The sequence below is a fragment of the Lynx rufus genome, unplaced genomic scaffold, assembly GCF_022079265.1.
Source record: "Lynx rufus isolate CCGP_SWC_20201006 ecotype Redwood Valley unplaced genomic scaffold, mLynRuf1.p SCAF_7, whole genome shotgun sequence".
NCBI classification, from domain to species: Eukaryota; Metazoa; Chordata; class Mammalia; order Carnivora; family Felidae; genus Lynx; species Lynx rufus.
The window spans coordinates 138,578,748-138,592,254 of NW_025814889.1; the positions used below are offsets into that span (position 1 = coordinate 138,578,748).

The following is a 13,507-nucleotide window of genomic DNA, read 5'->3' on the forward strand; positions in this document are numbered from 1 at the left end:
AAATAAACATTAAAAATAATTTTTTTAGGGGCGCCTGGGTGGCGCAGTCGGTTAAGCGTCCGACTTCAGCCAGGTCACGATCTCGCGGTCCGTGAGTTCGAGCCCCGCGTCAGGCTCTGGGCTGATGGCTCAGAGCCTGGAGCCTGTTTCCGATTCTGTGTCTCCCTCTCTCTCTGCCCCTCCCCCGTTCATGCTCTGTCTCTCTCTGTCCCAAAAATAAATAAACATTGAAAAAAAAAATTTTTTTTTAAAAAAATAATTTTTTTAAATAAATTAAAATGAAGAGAAAGAAGGGGTGTGTGCGAGGGTGTCGCTGACCTTGTGGAAGCCCTGGAAACGACCAGAGCTCAGAATAATTACACGTCATGGCAGAATCTCATCCGGCCACGAAGAAGGAGGAGTATGAACACCGGGGAGCCAGGGACACGTGTGGAGAATGATACGACGGTTGGAAAGCAAAGCCTCGGTCGCGGCCCAGCTCTGAGGGGGGCCACGAAGCCCCCGTGGGCGGCGTTCGTTTCTCCAGGCAGAAGGGGGGCCACCGGCGGCCCGGGGCACACGGGTGCGAGGGGAACAGTCCCCCGGGCTGCGGAGTGCAGGGCAGCAACGGTGTCCATCGAGGCACGAGCGGGGTGTGTGCTGGGGAGGGGGCGCTCCCGGCAGAAACACCAGGGAAGGCCCCGCCCGGAGACCCAGAACCTCGTCCCCGGGAGACCGCAGGTAGCGGTCTGCGGCCTTGCACCAGGGTCACGGGGTGACGTCCTCAGACGTCCGGGTGGCAACTTAGGAAAGCCTTACCGGAGGCTGCGGCGGTCAGGGTCATAGTGCTCGGGCAGGAGCTGCCCCAGGGTCCGGTAGATGATGACCAGGGCGACGGCGAACCGGCCCGGCTCATCGGGGTGCCTCTTGCGCCTCCTGAACGGGGCCTCCCTCTCGGTTCCGGGCCCCGGGGGCGCTGTCTGCGGGGCGGCCTTCCGGCCGGCCGGCCTCACCGTGGGGCCCTCTGCAACGAAGCAGATCGTGAGGATGGGGGCCGGACGCCTGTGTCCCCCGCCAAACCGCGTCCTACGCGAGCAAGCGCCGCCTGAAATCAGAGATTTCAGGGGAAGACAGCAGGTGGCTCCTCAAAAGGTTTATCACGGAGCCCCACGTGACCCCGCCACCCCACTTCTGGGCACGTGCCCTGAAGCGCCAAGGCAGGGAACACTCTTGGTCCCAGACGTGCTCTGTACCCATGGCGGGACAGGCTTTGGCCTCACGGGGGAATAAAGTACCACCAGCAGGCACCACGTGGACGAGCCCGGACCACACGATGCTCAGAGGGAGAAGCCAAGTACTGCGCGATTCCCCTTCCGTGGGCACCGGGAAATGCACGGCCAGTACAAGGGGGGCTCCGGGGGGCCGGGGCCTGAGTGTCTCGTGGGGAGACACAAGGTGAAGGTTCCAGGGCTCAGGGTGACGGCAGCTGCCCGAGTGCGGACGGACAGGACGCAGCTTGAACTCTGCACCCAAGGGTGCTTAGGGCAGTACGTTTTGCGTATATTTCAAGATATCATATGCTGACGGCTGATCCCTTCCCCCGGGGGCAGGGGTCTCTGCCAGGGCTGCCCCACAAGCCCGCGGGAGGGACAGGGTGCCGTTCGTGTGGGTCTGCGTCCCACACTTTTATCCCATGTGACTCACGGGCACGTTTTAGGTCATACGTGCTCCAGGGATGTAAGACGTCAGGTCCAGGCCACGTCAATAAGTCACCACACGTATCATGGGAGCGTAGACGCTTACAATTTCTTGCCACCGCCTGCGGCAAGGAACCACGGGTGCCAGAGACCCTGGTCCACACGGGGTCACAGGAGGGGCTACCGGCCCTGCCCGTCCCACCGGCAGAGGGACGCTCCCCTCCGACGCTCTGCGAACCTGGCCACGCTCGCCCACGTTCTCAACGACTGACAAAACGCCCCTGGCAGCTTCTGGTGCAGACGTCACCCCTGCAGACATCCGGACCGCCCAGCGCTGAGCGCGTCTTGGGCACGGGCTCCAGGGAGACAGGAGGGCCGAGCCCTGAGGGCAGGGGTTCTGGGAGGGGCAGAGCCCCGGGAGACAAGCCTGTGGAGGGGCCGCGAGGGGCGGCGGGGGCGGGTCTCATCCCTGCCACCCCTGGAGGGGGACACTGCACACGGAAAGGCCCCAGCCCGGAACAGGTAACTCATCCCAGCAGACTGCCATCTGACCGGCCGATGTCTGGCCCTCTGAGAGGGCACCTTCAACCTCCTGACCCCGCCCAGGGTCACCGACTGCTTCGCAGCACTGTTTAGTCCCATCAGGCTGCTCGGTGACACTGGCTTTGGGGTCGGGCAGGGCAGGAGGCTCCCAGTGTCCCGAAGGTCACTGCTTTCCGAGGTGTGCACTGAGTGGCTTTCCGGAAGGTCAGCGCAGGAGGCCGAGGCCGGGCCGCCTCGCCGGGCCAGCTGCGGGGCCCTACCACCCACTCTGCCTGCTGTGACACACTGGCCACCCGCCTGAGCCGCCCCCAGCTCCCCCTCTGGGTGGGGGGAGGGCGGCGCCGGCTGCGGGGTTCTCTGAGCGAGAGGGCCAGGCGCTCCCCCAGGCCAGGCGCATCCCCGAGAGCCGGATGCCCCCCCAGGGCTCAGACTTGACCTGGACGGATGTGACTATCTTCACACGGCAAGAACATTCACGAGGACTTCGCTCCTGGACGACCCCATGGAGTGGGCACCAAATAAACATGCTGACTCCGTTCCCCCTGGTCCTGCCTGCCGCCTCTCTTCTAGTTGCTTCTGGAAGCAGGAGACGGTCCGGCTGCCAGCAGAGGCTCGCCAGGGCCCTGTCCTCCTCCTCCAGCAGGGCCGCTGCCTCTGGGGAGCCCTGCATCACACTAGAGGCCGCCGGGTGCACCGGACAGCGTCCCGGGTCACGGTGGCCTCCTGGGAGCGTCCCGCCCCTTCCCAGTGTCTGCTCTGGGCCTCCGTGACTGGCTGGCTCCAAAGCCTCAGATTCTCCTACGACTTGACTGGCTCTCTGCATCTCTAACTAACCAGCCGGCTAGCAGGTGGGTCCCAGAGGCTCCCCTCGGGCAAGGCATCTGGGCCAAGGGTGGGTCATGGCACGGGGACAAGAGGGGCCCGGAGTCCAGAGCTGGGACAAAAGCCCGCCTAGGGGGCAGTCAAGGCAAAGAAAGATTGGGGCCAAGGTGGGAAGGTCAGTGTCTGAGTCAGGCTGGCAAGGCCGAGGCGGCGGGTGAAAGGTGGGCAGAGGCCAGGCCTCGGAGCCAAACCCTAGGGCTCCATCTAAGTCGTCGTCCTGTAGGCGAGGAAGACGGTCTTCCAGGAGGGACAGAAGCAGACAGTGGGACACCAAGGGGCTGGGGGGCTGGGCTGCACCCCCTCCACCTCCTGTAAGCTCTCCCCCCGGGAGACCCGCCCTCATTTTTGGCTACGGGAGCTTAGGATACTTTTCTCTGCCACGTGGTGAGCCCGCAGTTTGCAGAAACTGGAGGGCAAGGGAGGTCACAGGAGCCAGGGGCTGAGTCTTGTCATCAGCAGAAGAATTGGCGGAGTTTACTACGGGCTGGTGGTGTAGCTAACCGACGAGTTGAGTAAGACACCACGTGCGGGGCCGAGGGGACCTGCGCACCAGCCGGCGGCTGTCCCAAGGACAGGAGGGCAGCAGGAGCCAGAAGCTTCTCTCACGGGACCTTCTAAAGCCAATTAGGCTCCGCGTGTCCACTCCTGATGCCACGGGCTCCCAGAGAGAGGATGACCCAGGGGTCAGTCCAGAAGCAGAAACACCGGCAATGTCAGGGAAAGAGCCTGCTTTTTTAGGGCGAGGTAAGATGCCACGTTCACAGGTACACGTACACGTCCCTTCCGAGGGCAGCTGTGGACAAACTGCTGAGAGCTGGAAACCCAAATGGGTCCCAAATTATTTGAAAGGTGGGGTCAGTGTCAAGGTGGACCCTACATCAGAGGACCTGGGTGGCTCAGGCGGTTAAGCGTCCGACTTCGGCTCAGGGCATGATCTCACAGTTTATGGGTTTGAGCCCCGCGTCGGGCTCTGTGCCGACAGCTCGGAGCCTGGAGCCCATTTCGGATTCTGTTGTCTCCCTCGCTCTCTGCCCCTCCCTCGCTCATGCTCTGTCTCTGTCTCTCAAAAATACACGTTTAAAAAAAGTCAATAATAAAAAAAAATTTGGCACTTGAATAATAATAGCACAGAACTGACAAAACTAATTTACCAAAGACATTCCAGATTTTAAATTCTCCGTTACAGAATGTTACAAGTCCCCCGTATTTTGAGACGTATCTGGAGTGCATCGGTGAAAAATACTTTAAGAAAATTCCAAATGTTTAAGCCTTTTGGTAAATAACCCTAAGCCAGGACTGAAGAATTGGCTTGCTTTTTGGGGGGCGGGTGGATTCTAAGATTTTACCGACAGCTTTTCCCTGTATGTCGGGGTAGAACAGCTCACACACAACCTAAGCACTCTCTCGTGTATCCCGTCACGAATGAGCCAAGTATCTGTAAGAAATGACCCACCACGGGGGCGCCTGGGTGGCTCAGTCGGTTGAGCATCCGACCTCGGCTCAGGTCATGATCTCGTGGTTCGTGAGTTCGAGCCCCGCGTCGGGCTCTGTGCCGACAGCCCGGAGCCTGGAACCTGCTTCGGATTCCGTGTCTCCCTCTCTCTGACCCTCCCCTGCTTGTGCTCTCTCTCAAAACTAAATAAACATTAAAAAGAATTAAAAAAAAAAAAAGAAATGACCCACCGCGGCCACTGGGGTCTGACACGAGCCATCGCCCGGCGCCCGGCTCCCCGACTCAGGGTAGGTCTGTGCCGCAAACCCACACAACACGCTTTGCTACCGAGAACCGTCTTGCTCGCTGTCGCAGGACCTTGGGAGGAGCCCCCCCCGCTCCCGCAAGGGGGACCCCCCAAGGGCAGCCGCGGTGTCTGCGGGGCTCTACCTTTCCTGTCGGGGGGTCTGAAGAAGTCGGCCGAGAAGAACACAGAGGACTCTAACTCCTTCGGGAACTCGTCACGAACGTCCTCGAACCGCGGCACCCTGGCTCCCGTGAAGTTGAACGTGTCGAAGATGTCCACGGCAAGAACTGTGGGGACAGGCCACCCTTGTCATCCATCCCCCACTCCCGACACCGACAGCTCCCTCGACCGTCACCCTTTCCAAACCGCGGAGCCGCGGCCCCGACCAATGATCTTTCAGACAGAATCTACTGGTAGTTTTCCGCGTTCTTTAAACCCGCCAAGAGTTACACAGCGCGAGGGCTGCACGTGAAGTCAGAAATCACGGGGCGCTGGGGACCGTCTGGCTGGGGTCTCGGGTGCAGCGTGGTGCAGAAGTGGGGGGACCTGAGCAGAGTCACCTCCTGCCCCCCCCCCGCCATGACGTGTCACCCCTGCAGCTACTGTGCCTTGCAGGTTACGCGGCCAGATTGTCGCGGAGGCAAGAGAAACCGGAACTGTCTCCCCGTCTGGCAGAGACAGGACCCCAGGGCTACGGACTCCTGTTTGCTCTCGGACACTGTCAAGACTGAGGCTGTTGGGGCGCCTCTCTGTTGGTGCTGGTCTCCTCTGCAGTGAGGGGCCTGGTGACCAACAGGCCACAGCTACCCCTGGTGCCCCGGGGCAACCCCCAAAGTCAGCCCACTGAGCCGTCTGTCTGGTTCAACACCCCCCGGTATGAAGGGGGGATCGCCAGCCACCCACACAAGCAAGGGCTGGGCTCCCGTCCCGAGTCCACTCCTGCCCCTCCTCCAGGGCAGACACAAGAACGCCCAGCACATTCACCCTTCTTCCGTGCCCCCAGTGGTGCCGGGGTCCCGAGCCCGCCTCCACCCCAGCACAGGGTGGGCCGAGTCGGGGGCTCCGGAAGGGTCACACCCCACGAACATCTGGTGAGGGTGCGAGGGCCCCTCCCCAGTCAGCCCCAGGGTTCACGGCAGGGACGCCACTTCTGGGTTAAGGCTCAGTCAGGCCCTTCCGGTGACGGATATACATAAAGCAATCCCCAGGGCTGCCCCGGTGCCCCCCACCTGGGTGCTAATAAACATTTGCAAGAGGAGACGAGGGCCCCCCGCCTGTAGGGAGGTGGCCCCCGCCCAGGGGCTTGCCAGCTCTGTCTAGGTGGGTGTGGAGGGGGCCTTGCTCCCCATGAAGGAAGCATTTAAACCCTCGGACCTCAGAATGGCCCGTCCTGGGCGCTAGGGTGACTCAGTTCGTGAGGTATTTGCTCTGTTGACCTTCAGCCCCCGACTCGGGAAGGGCAGACAGATGCTCCCCCATCGCCAGGTGCCTGGCCAGCCTGCCCCCCTTGTCCTTCCCTGGGTCCGTGCCCCCCGGCGTGAGCCCGGAGGGCTGAGCCTGCAGGCAGACCCCACACCCGCTTCCCTAGACAGCCTCAGAGCCAAGTTCTGGAAGGACCCCCACGGTCCAGCCTGCAGCGTTTCACCTCAGCTGCCCCCGATTCTCTGAGCGCGAGAGTGACGTGTGCGTCTCCCCGGTTCACACACCGGGACGAGGGGGTCCTGCATCTCTGCGGACGAGGAAACACGGCTGGTGACCCTTCCCTAAAGACGGCCCAGCAGGGGCCACGCCCGGAGCACAGCGCGCACCCGGGCGGCCAGCGCCCTTACTCATGTTGGCGGTGACGACGACGAAGGGCCTCAGGTAGGTCCTGCGCACGTTTCGCGCCACGTTCCCGAAGTAGGCCTCGAAGCGCTTCAGCAGCTGCACGGCACCCGCCTCGCCACGCTGGATCTGCTCCCACGCGGCCTGGGTGTCCGGGGCCAGGAGGGCACTGCCCGTGCGGACCACGTCCTGCTCAGACAGACACACAGAGGGCGCTCAGGCGGTGAGCGGGGCCGAAGTGGCGCGGCCGGGAGCACGCCGGCTCGGGAGGGCCTCTAGCTCGCCCAGACCAGGCCGGCCCAGGCTCAGGGATGGGGGGACATCCTCCCTGTTTTCCGTGTCAGAGGCAGGAGCCACGTGTCACGGAGAAGCCTGCTGAGGGCGTCCCCACGTCCCTCCCACGACGCCAAGGGGACAAGGCACGTGGAGGGCCCTCGGTTGCATCAGAACTCCAGCCCCCCGCCGCCCCCTCGGCTGACCATGTAGCGATGCGGCCCAAGGACACAGAGCAGGTTACCCTGTGGTGACACTCCTGACCCCCCCACCCCGACGTCTCAGGGTTTAGGTGACCCGGGCTGTCCATAGGGGCTCCGGGATGAAAACCAGGAGGGGAACTTCTTTTTGCAAAGAATCAGAAATAAGAACAAATTCCATTGGCCCAAACTGGGGCTCGGATTGAAATGCAATCAAGGGGGCCCTGCCTTGCTACGGATGGAGAGGTTCCCTGGGGGCTCCGTGAGGATGAGAGGATCCCCGGGGGCTCTGCAGGATGGGGAGGTCCGGAGAGGAGTCCGGAGGAAGCACGGGTGACACTGCTCACCGCCCGGCACTTTACAAACGTCGGGACGAATGAGCGTCTCTTCACCCACCACTCTAAGCAAACGTTACTTAGGGGCCAGTTACTCAAACAGAAAACAGGACGTTCTTCGTAGGAGACATCGTGTCCTTGGAAAGCAGGCCCTCGAGGTGGGAGCACGGACTCTGGAGCCCCCTTACGGGCTACGTGCCCTTGGCGCTCTCTGCCTCAATTTCCTTACTTGTAAAACGCGGCAGTAACCGTGCTACGTCACGGGATGTGGGCGTGAGGGGCCGAGTCACTACACCACACGGAACGCGGGTACTGAGTGGTCAGTGGTCGGCGGCCGTGACTGTCCCCGCGACTGAGACCGTGACCCGCCCGCGCCCTCGCCAAAATGCCCCTAACACCCGCCATCGGTCTCACGGGCCCCCGTGCCGGCTCCGGCGCGGAAAGGGAAGTTTTGCCCTGGGGATGCTGGGTGCGGCGACCCTGAACGGCTGAGGGCAGACCCGGGCCGCCTGCCAACCCCGCAGGACGCCTGGGCCCAGACGCGTCCTCGGCCTGCGGGGCCTCCCCGAGGGCTCCCTGCTCCACGGCCTCACCTCGTGGAAGTGCGCGTCCCGCGTGGCCGCCAGCTCGAAGCCCTGCTGGCCGCTCTCATGCAGCAGCACGCGGCCCAGCAGCTGGTAGGCCGTCCGCACGTCGTTGCCGAAGAGCGCGCCCGCGTGCTGTGTGGCGTTCCGGAGCGCCCTGGCCAGCCACAGGGACCGCTCGCCGTCCATCTGCGTCTCGTTACGACTCAGCTTCTCATTCTGGAAAGGCGGGGGCACCCAAGACGTCTGCACAGCTGCCATGGCTGCTTTGCTCCTTCCTGTCACTCAGAAATCTGTTCCCTTCCGGTAAAAGCTTCCTCGTCAGACAAGGAGTTTAAAAGTCCAAAACCCCAAAACGAACTTTGGTCGTTAACTATGGAACCAGAAAGGAGGGGCTGTCAGGCCAAAAGGCGCTGGAAAGAGACCACCAAGGGAAGAACAAAGAGCGAGACGCGGGGACAAACAGGCGAGATCGGGGGCAGGGGACGGGAATGTGGGGACTCCGCGTTTCCAGATCTAGGCGCGGGGTTGGCCCCGACGGGAGGAGCAGCCACGCCCGGCTGCGGGGGCCCAGAACAGACGTGGGCGCTGATGCGCCCAAGCCATGCCCAGCCCCTGGCTGGGGCGATGCGGAGGCCTCGCACCTGCCCCCTCTCCTGACCCCACTGCGTGCACGCCCCCCACCCCCCCTGAGGCCCGGCCTACCATGGCTTTGAGCTCCACGAAGGAGACAGTGGTGCAGTTGAAGAGGTCTGGGGGCAGCCAGCCCTTCTCCCCACTGCAGTGCCGGACTGCATTCCCTGGGGAGCGGGAAACAGAGAGGAAACCTTGAAATTCCAATTGTTAATTACACTCGTTTACCTGAATGCATGTAAATCCCGTCTGTTCAGCGGGGACGTGACCTCCAGGAGTGAAGCACAGCCCTGGGTGGGGCCGGTGCCCGGCCGGTGCCACCCTCTCTCCCCTCATGCCAGGGGCCACGTGGGCCGCCCAGCGATTAGGAGCAAACATGTGAGCAAGTCCACGAAAAGAGAAATCAGCTCCGTCGTTTCCCAAACGACAAGCGTCCGTCTGTCTGCACGCCTGCTGCAAATCCGACTCTGATGCGTGGTCTCACTGGACCTCCCGACCCCCCTCGGGGCGCGGACGCGGCTCCCACCCCCATATGACAGAGAACCCAGCGCTGGGAACAGCGACGCAGCCTGCCCGATCCCGGCCACTATGCCCTTTGTGTCTGCATTACGGCCTTTCCAGCTTTCGCCACTGACAGTTAAGGAAACAAAATTTTGTCAACGCAGAACGTCCCGTGAGTTCCCATGCTTAGGCCAAGTCTCCCGTAAGCCACGTGCCTCGACCAATTTCCTGCCTGGAATGGATGCCACAGGCCAAGGTACTTACCCGTGGATCCCTTGGGGCACTGCACCGCGGCCGGCTGCCCGAACTTGGTCTGCGGCCACCAGATGCCAGCCTCGAATGCTCTGGGACACCCATTGTAGATCACTGGAGGACGGGGGGAAGAAGGCCACTCAGCCGGGCGTGGCCGTGGCCGCGGCCGCGAGGGTGCACAGCGCCCCACATGCTGCACCCGTGTCGAGAACCGGACCCCTGCACTTTCCCTCATCAGCGTGAGAACGTGGGAGGGCGGGGCCCTGGCTCTGACCCATGCCCTCCGCGAGGGCCAGGTCACCTGAAGCTCCTGTGGACACAGGCAGGCCGAGAGGCTGCCGACCCTCCCCAAGCCCCGGGAGTCTTCTGTGCACACGTGGACGCGCGCACGCACGCACACACACGCCCAGCAGCCTGTCCCTGCGACGTGGCCTGAGGGGTTCAAGGGGCAGCTCGGACCTTCACAGCCGAGCATGGTGACCTCGGCGAAAGGGTTGTCACAGCGGTTGCACTGACGGCCGATGACGCCCGACTTGCAGACGCACTGCCCAGTGTCCATGTCGCAGGCGCGACTGTGGGAGCCGTGCGGGAAGCAGTCGCACGGCAGGCACGCATCCTGGTCCGGGGGCCTGTAGTAATTCTCCTGCGAAAGCCAGAAGCCGTGCATGGGACTCCGCACACGGGCGGGGCTCTACACCTCGATTCTTCTGGAGCGCGTCAACGTTACAGCGCGGTTCCTGGGCCTCTCTCTGCTGCCCTCCACCCACATCCCCCCGCCGGGGGCTTCCTGGGCGCCCGCCATGGCGGACGGGCAGGTGCAGTCTCCAGGAAAGCACTCTTCTAACTTCTTAGCAAAGACTTGTGGGAAGCCTGCCTATCTGTCCTAGAAAATACTGGATTCAAATGGAGACTGAAGGACAAGGATGGCCCTTGCAACGTCTTTTTTAACCGAGAGAAACCAGAAGCCACCTGAGCGTCCACCACTGGGCAGGTCAGGGTGACGGCCAAGAGCACGGGCTTCAGACTGCAAGGTCCTGGGTTTGTGCCCATCCAGGCTTTGACTGGCCACGCTGCCCTTGCCAGGTCACTCAAGCATCCCCGCTGAAGACTGGGATGGGGCTGTGACTTGGGCAGAGCCACGGCCAGTGTCCGGGCTCCTGTGTCAGGAAGGAGCGTGGAACTGTCCCCGCTGTGTGTGTTTTAGTGTCTTGGAGAAGGCCCTAGAATGTTAGCAGTCGCCCCCGGAGGGGAGATGGGTGTCACCGTCACCTTTTAGATACTGTTGTGCATTTTCTGTAATTTCTGATGAGAACAAATCCCAGGTACATTTTTCCCAAATACCCTCCCCACCTTCCTCCCACAGATGACCCACCCAGTCTGGCCCCATGAGGTTGGCCCGGTCCTGACCTGCTCCGGCTGGAGCAGACGTAAGCGTTTCAGGAGACAGCGTTCGGTTTTTGGAAGCACCATGGTGCACGGGGGATGTTACTGATGTTAAACGGCCAAGAGTACCCGTGACGGCCATTTCCCTCCCTGGGTGGGCACAACCCTACGCCCTGGCAGTTGCGACCTTCATCAAGGGGGGCAGATCTCTCCTCTGGGTTTCAAGTGACCAGCGGCTCGACATAGCAGTGTAGACACGATTCTGAAGGTGCGTGGCATTTTCCAGGACACCCGGGCGGTGGGGGGGGGGGGGGGGCGGGCGGTCTCCCACGGGCTGTCCGGAGAGCACTGTAGCAGACTGGCACCACGAGGTGACTGCACCGTGCAGGAGAATGACAGACACCCCAGGTGGGGTGCAGGCAAAGCTTTTCATAGTTCAAAAAATATTTGTAGACATTTATTTATTTTTGAGACAGAGAGAGACAGAGCATGAACGGGGGAGGGTCAGAGAGAGAGGGAGACACAGAATCGGAAGCAGGCTCCAGGCTCTGAGCCATCAGCACAGAGCCCGACGCGGGGCTCGAACCCACAGACTGCGAGATCATGACCTGAGCCGAAGTCGGCCGCTTAACTGCCTGAGCCCCCCAGGCGCCCCAAAGCTTTTCATAGATTAAAACTTACAGCCATCGCGGACAGGAAATTTGACAAAAGACCAGGAAAGTAGGAGAATGGCAGTGGTGCGAGGGTGAGCTAGACTCTCAGAGACTGTTTCCGGTTACCAGCGGGGCGTGGGGCCAAGGACTCGGGTTCCCACGGGCCAAACCAGCGCAGGGATAAAGACCAGCCCAGGTGTACCGGGGACATCGGTGAGTCGCGATTTCCCGGGGCTTAGGGCTTGAGCACACGTGTGTGTATGTCTAGGTGGATGTGTGTGCACATGCACAGGTACATACGTGTGTGTGCACGTGCATATATGTCCACGTCGAGGTGTGTGTGTGTGTGTGTGTGCACGCATGGGTGTGTGTATCTATGTCCAAACAGACGCGTCCCTGCACTCGCCCATCCCGCGGGGCCGGCTCCCCAAGGTGGCGGTGGGGACGTGGCTTCCATCTGCCCGCGGGCCGGGCCTCACCTTGCACTGACACTGTCCGTTGGTCTTGTTGCAGTCGGGGTCGAAGCCCTTGCCGACGGCACAGTGGCAAGGTCCACACACGGGGTTCCCCCACCAGCCTTTGGGGCACGGAAGGTCGATCCTGTCGGGAAAACAGGCCAGCAGAGGGAAGGTGTGCATAACCCTTCCTGAAGCCAGAGGAAGACTGTCGCAGGCCGGGAGGCTGAGCTACCCTGCTTCTGGGCCCCTCCCTCCCCCCCCCCGCAGTGGCCCCCGTATCCCCCCTGCTCGTCCCCAGCCTCACTCTCCCGTGACCCCTCAGGATCCCAGCCTCCAGGGGCCCCGTGTCCGGAGGGCTTCTACCTGCAAAACTTATTTCTAAAATGATTTGTTTGCTCGCTATTTTTTCTTCTACCCGGAAGAACAGGCGAGGACCCCAAACCGGGCTTGCGTCCCATCAGCGTGACCTCGCCACGTTCCAAGCCGTGGGGACGGCACCCGTCGGTGTCTGCCCCAGGACGCCTGGCTCGCGGTGGGGCTCGGTGACAAGTGACCCCACTGCCGGGCCAGACTTTCTCAACCCCAGCCCCAACAGAGCAGACCAAGCCTGACTGCCCTGGGCAACCTTTCCGCAGGACCCGGGGGCGGGGGGGGGCGCCTATCGGCAAAAGGTCCTCGGCGGGCAGATCCTGAGTAAGGGATTCCGGGGCATCCAGGCCTTCCCGGGTGCCCTGAGTCAAACACTGGCCACGTCCACGGATGTGACGTGGACCGTGGTCGGCTCCGTGCAGCCATGGGCTGGGGCCAGTGGTGGGTTCAGGTCGTGCCCTGGGAGCCCGGCAGGCCCGGAGACGTGTGGCGTCGAAGGTCACGAGGCCACGCTCACCCCTCCCGGGCTCCGGCCGCTGCCTGTCACTGTCACCCTGCCTCCGCTCCCACCCTGACCACACACCGGAGCATCATCCGCAGACCCCCCACCTGTGGGACGCACCTCCCCTGGCAGACGTCCTTCGGGTTCTGCCCCGTGTTCACCGTCTCGGCTGATGGCATGCCGTCCACCCACCTGCCCAGCCGGCAGTGAACCTCTCATACTCCCTCACTCGCCTGGCAAGCAATTATTAAGTACTGACTGTGTACACAGCAGGGGCATAAAAATAACCACGCCAGAACTGCCGAGCCGGGGGCTCCAGTCAGGTGCCCACGGATCTGCACTCACAGTCTGGGGACCCCAGAGCTGCGGGGCACCTTCCCCCTCCCCCCTCTGCCCCTGCAATGCCAGCCCTCGGGGACACGATCAGCCTCCCGGCCCCCCTGCCTCCGGCGTTCACCTGCTCCCATCGCGCTCCACGCGGCGGCCGGGCCCTCTGAGACCCACGCTCGACCCCGCCACGCTTCTGCCGGGCTTCCGTGGCCTCCAAAAAGCCACGCTCTGTTCCCGGCTTGCAGGGCTGGCCCCCCGCACCCCAGTGCCCGCCTGCTTTGTGCACGGCTGGGCTCTACACACGTGAGTCACGCTGTATGTCCCCGCGGTGGGAGCGTGCTCAAACGCGGTTCGTCCCAGGTGCCAGTTC

General features: G+C 62.5%; 1 protein-coding gene across 1 annotated transcript in view; it reads right to left on the bottom strand.

The window, feature by feature from the left end:
- CELSR1 (cadherin EGF LAG seven-pass G-type receptor 1) overlaps positions 1-13,507 on the bottom strand; it is a 138,367-nt gene that overhangs the window by 17,344 nt on the left and 107,516 nt on the right. Inside the window, exons 14-21 of the mRNA XM_047066419.1 lie at positions 11,958-12,078; positions 9,902-10,085; positions 9,455-9,556; positions 8,762-8,856; positions 8,066-8,275; positions 6,670-6,853; positions 4,984-5,127; positions 799-1,003 (exon numbers count right to left, since the gene is read on the bottom strand). Of these exons, the coding sequence (XP_046922375.1) occupies positions 799-1,003; positions 4,984-5,127; positions 6,670-6,853; positions 8,066-8,275; positions 8,762-8,856; positions 9,455-9,556; positions 9,902-10,085; positions 11,958-12,078 (1,245 nt within the window). The remainder of the gene's footprint in view (positions 1-798; positions 1,004-4,983; positions 5,128-6,669; positions 6,854-8,065; positions 8,276-8,761; positions 8,857-9,454; positions 9,557-9,901; positions 10,086-11,957; positions 12,079-13,507) is intronic.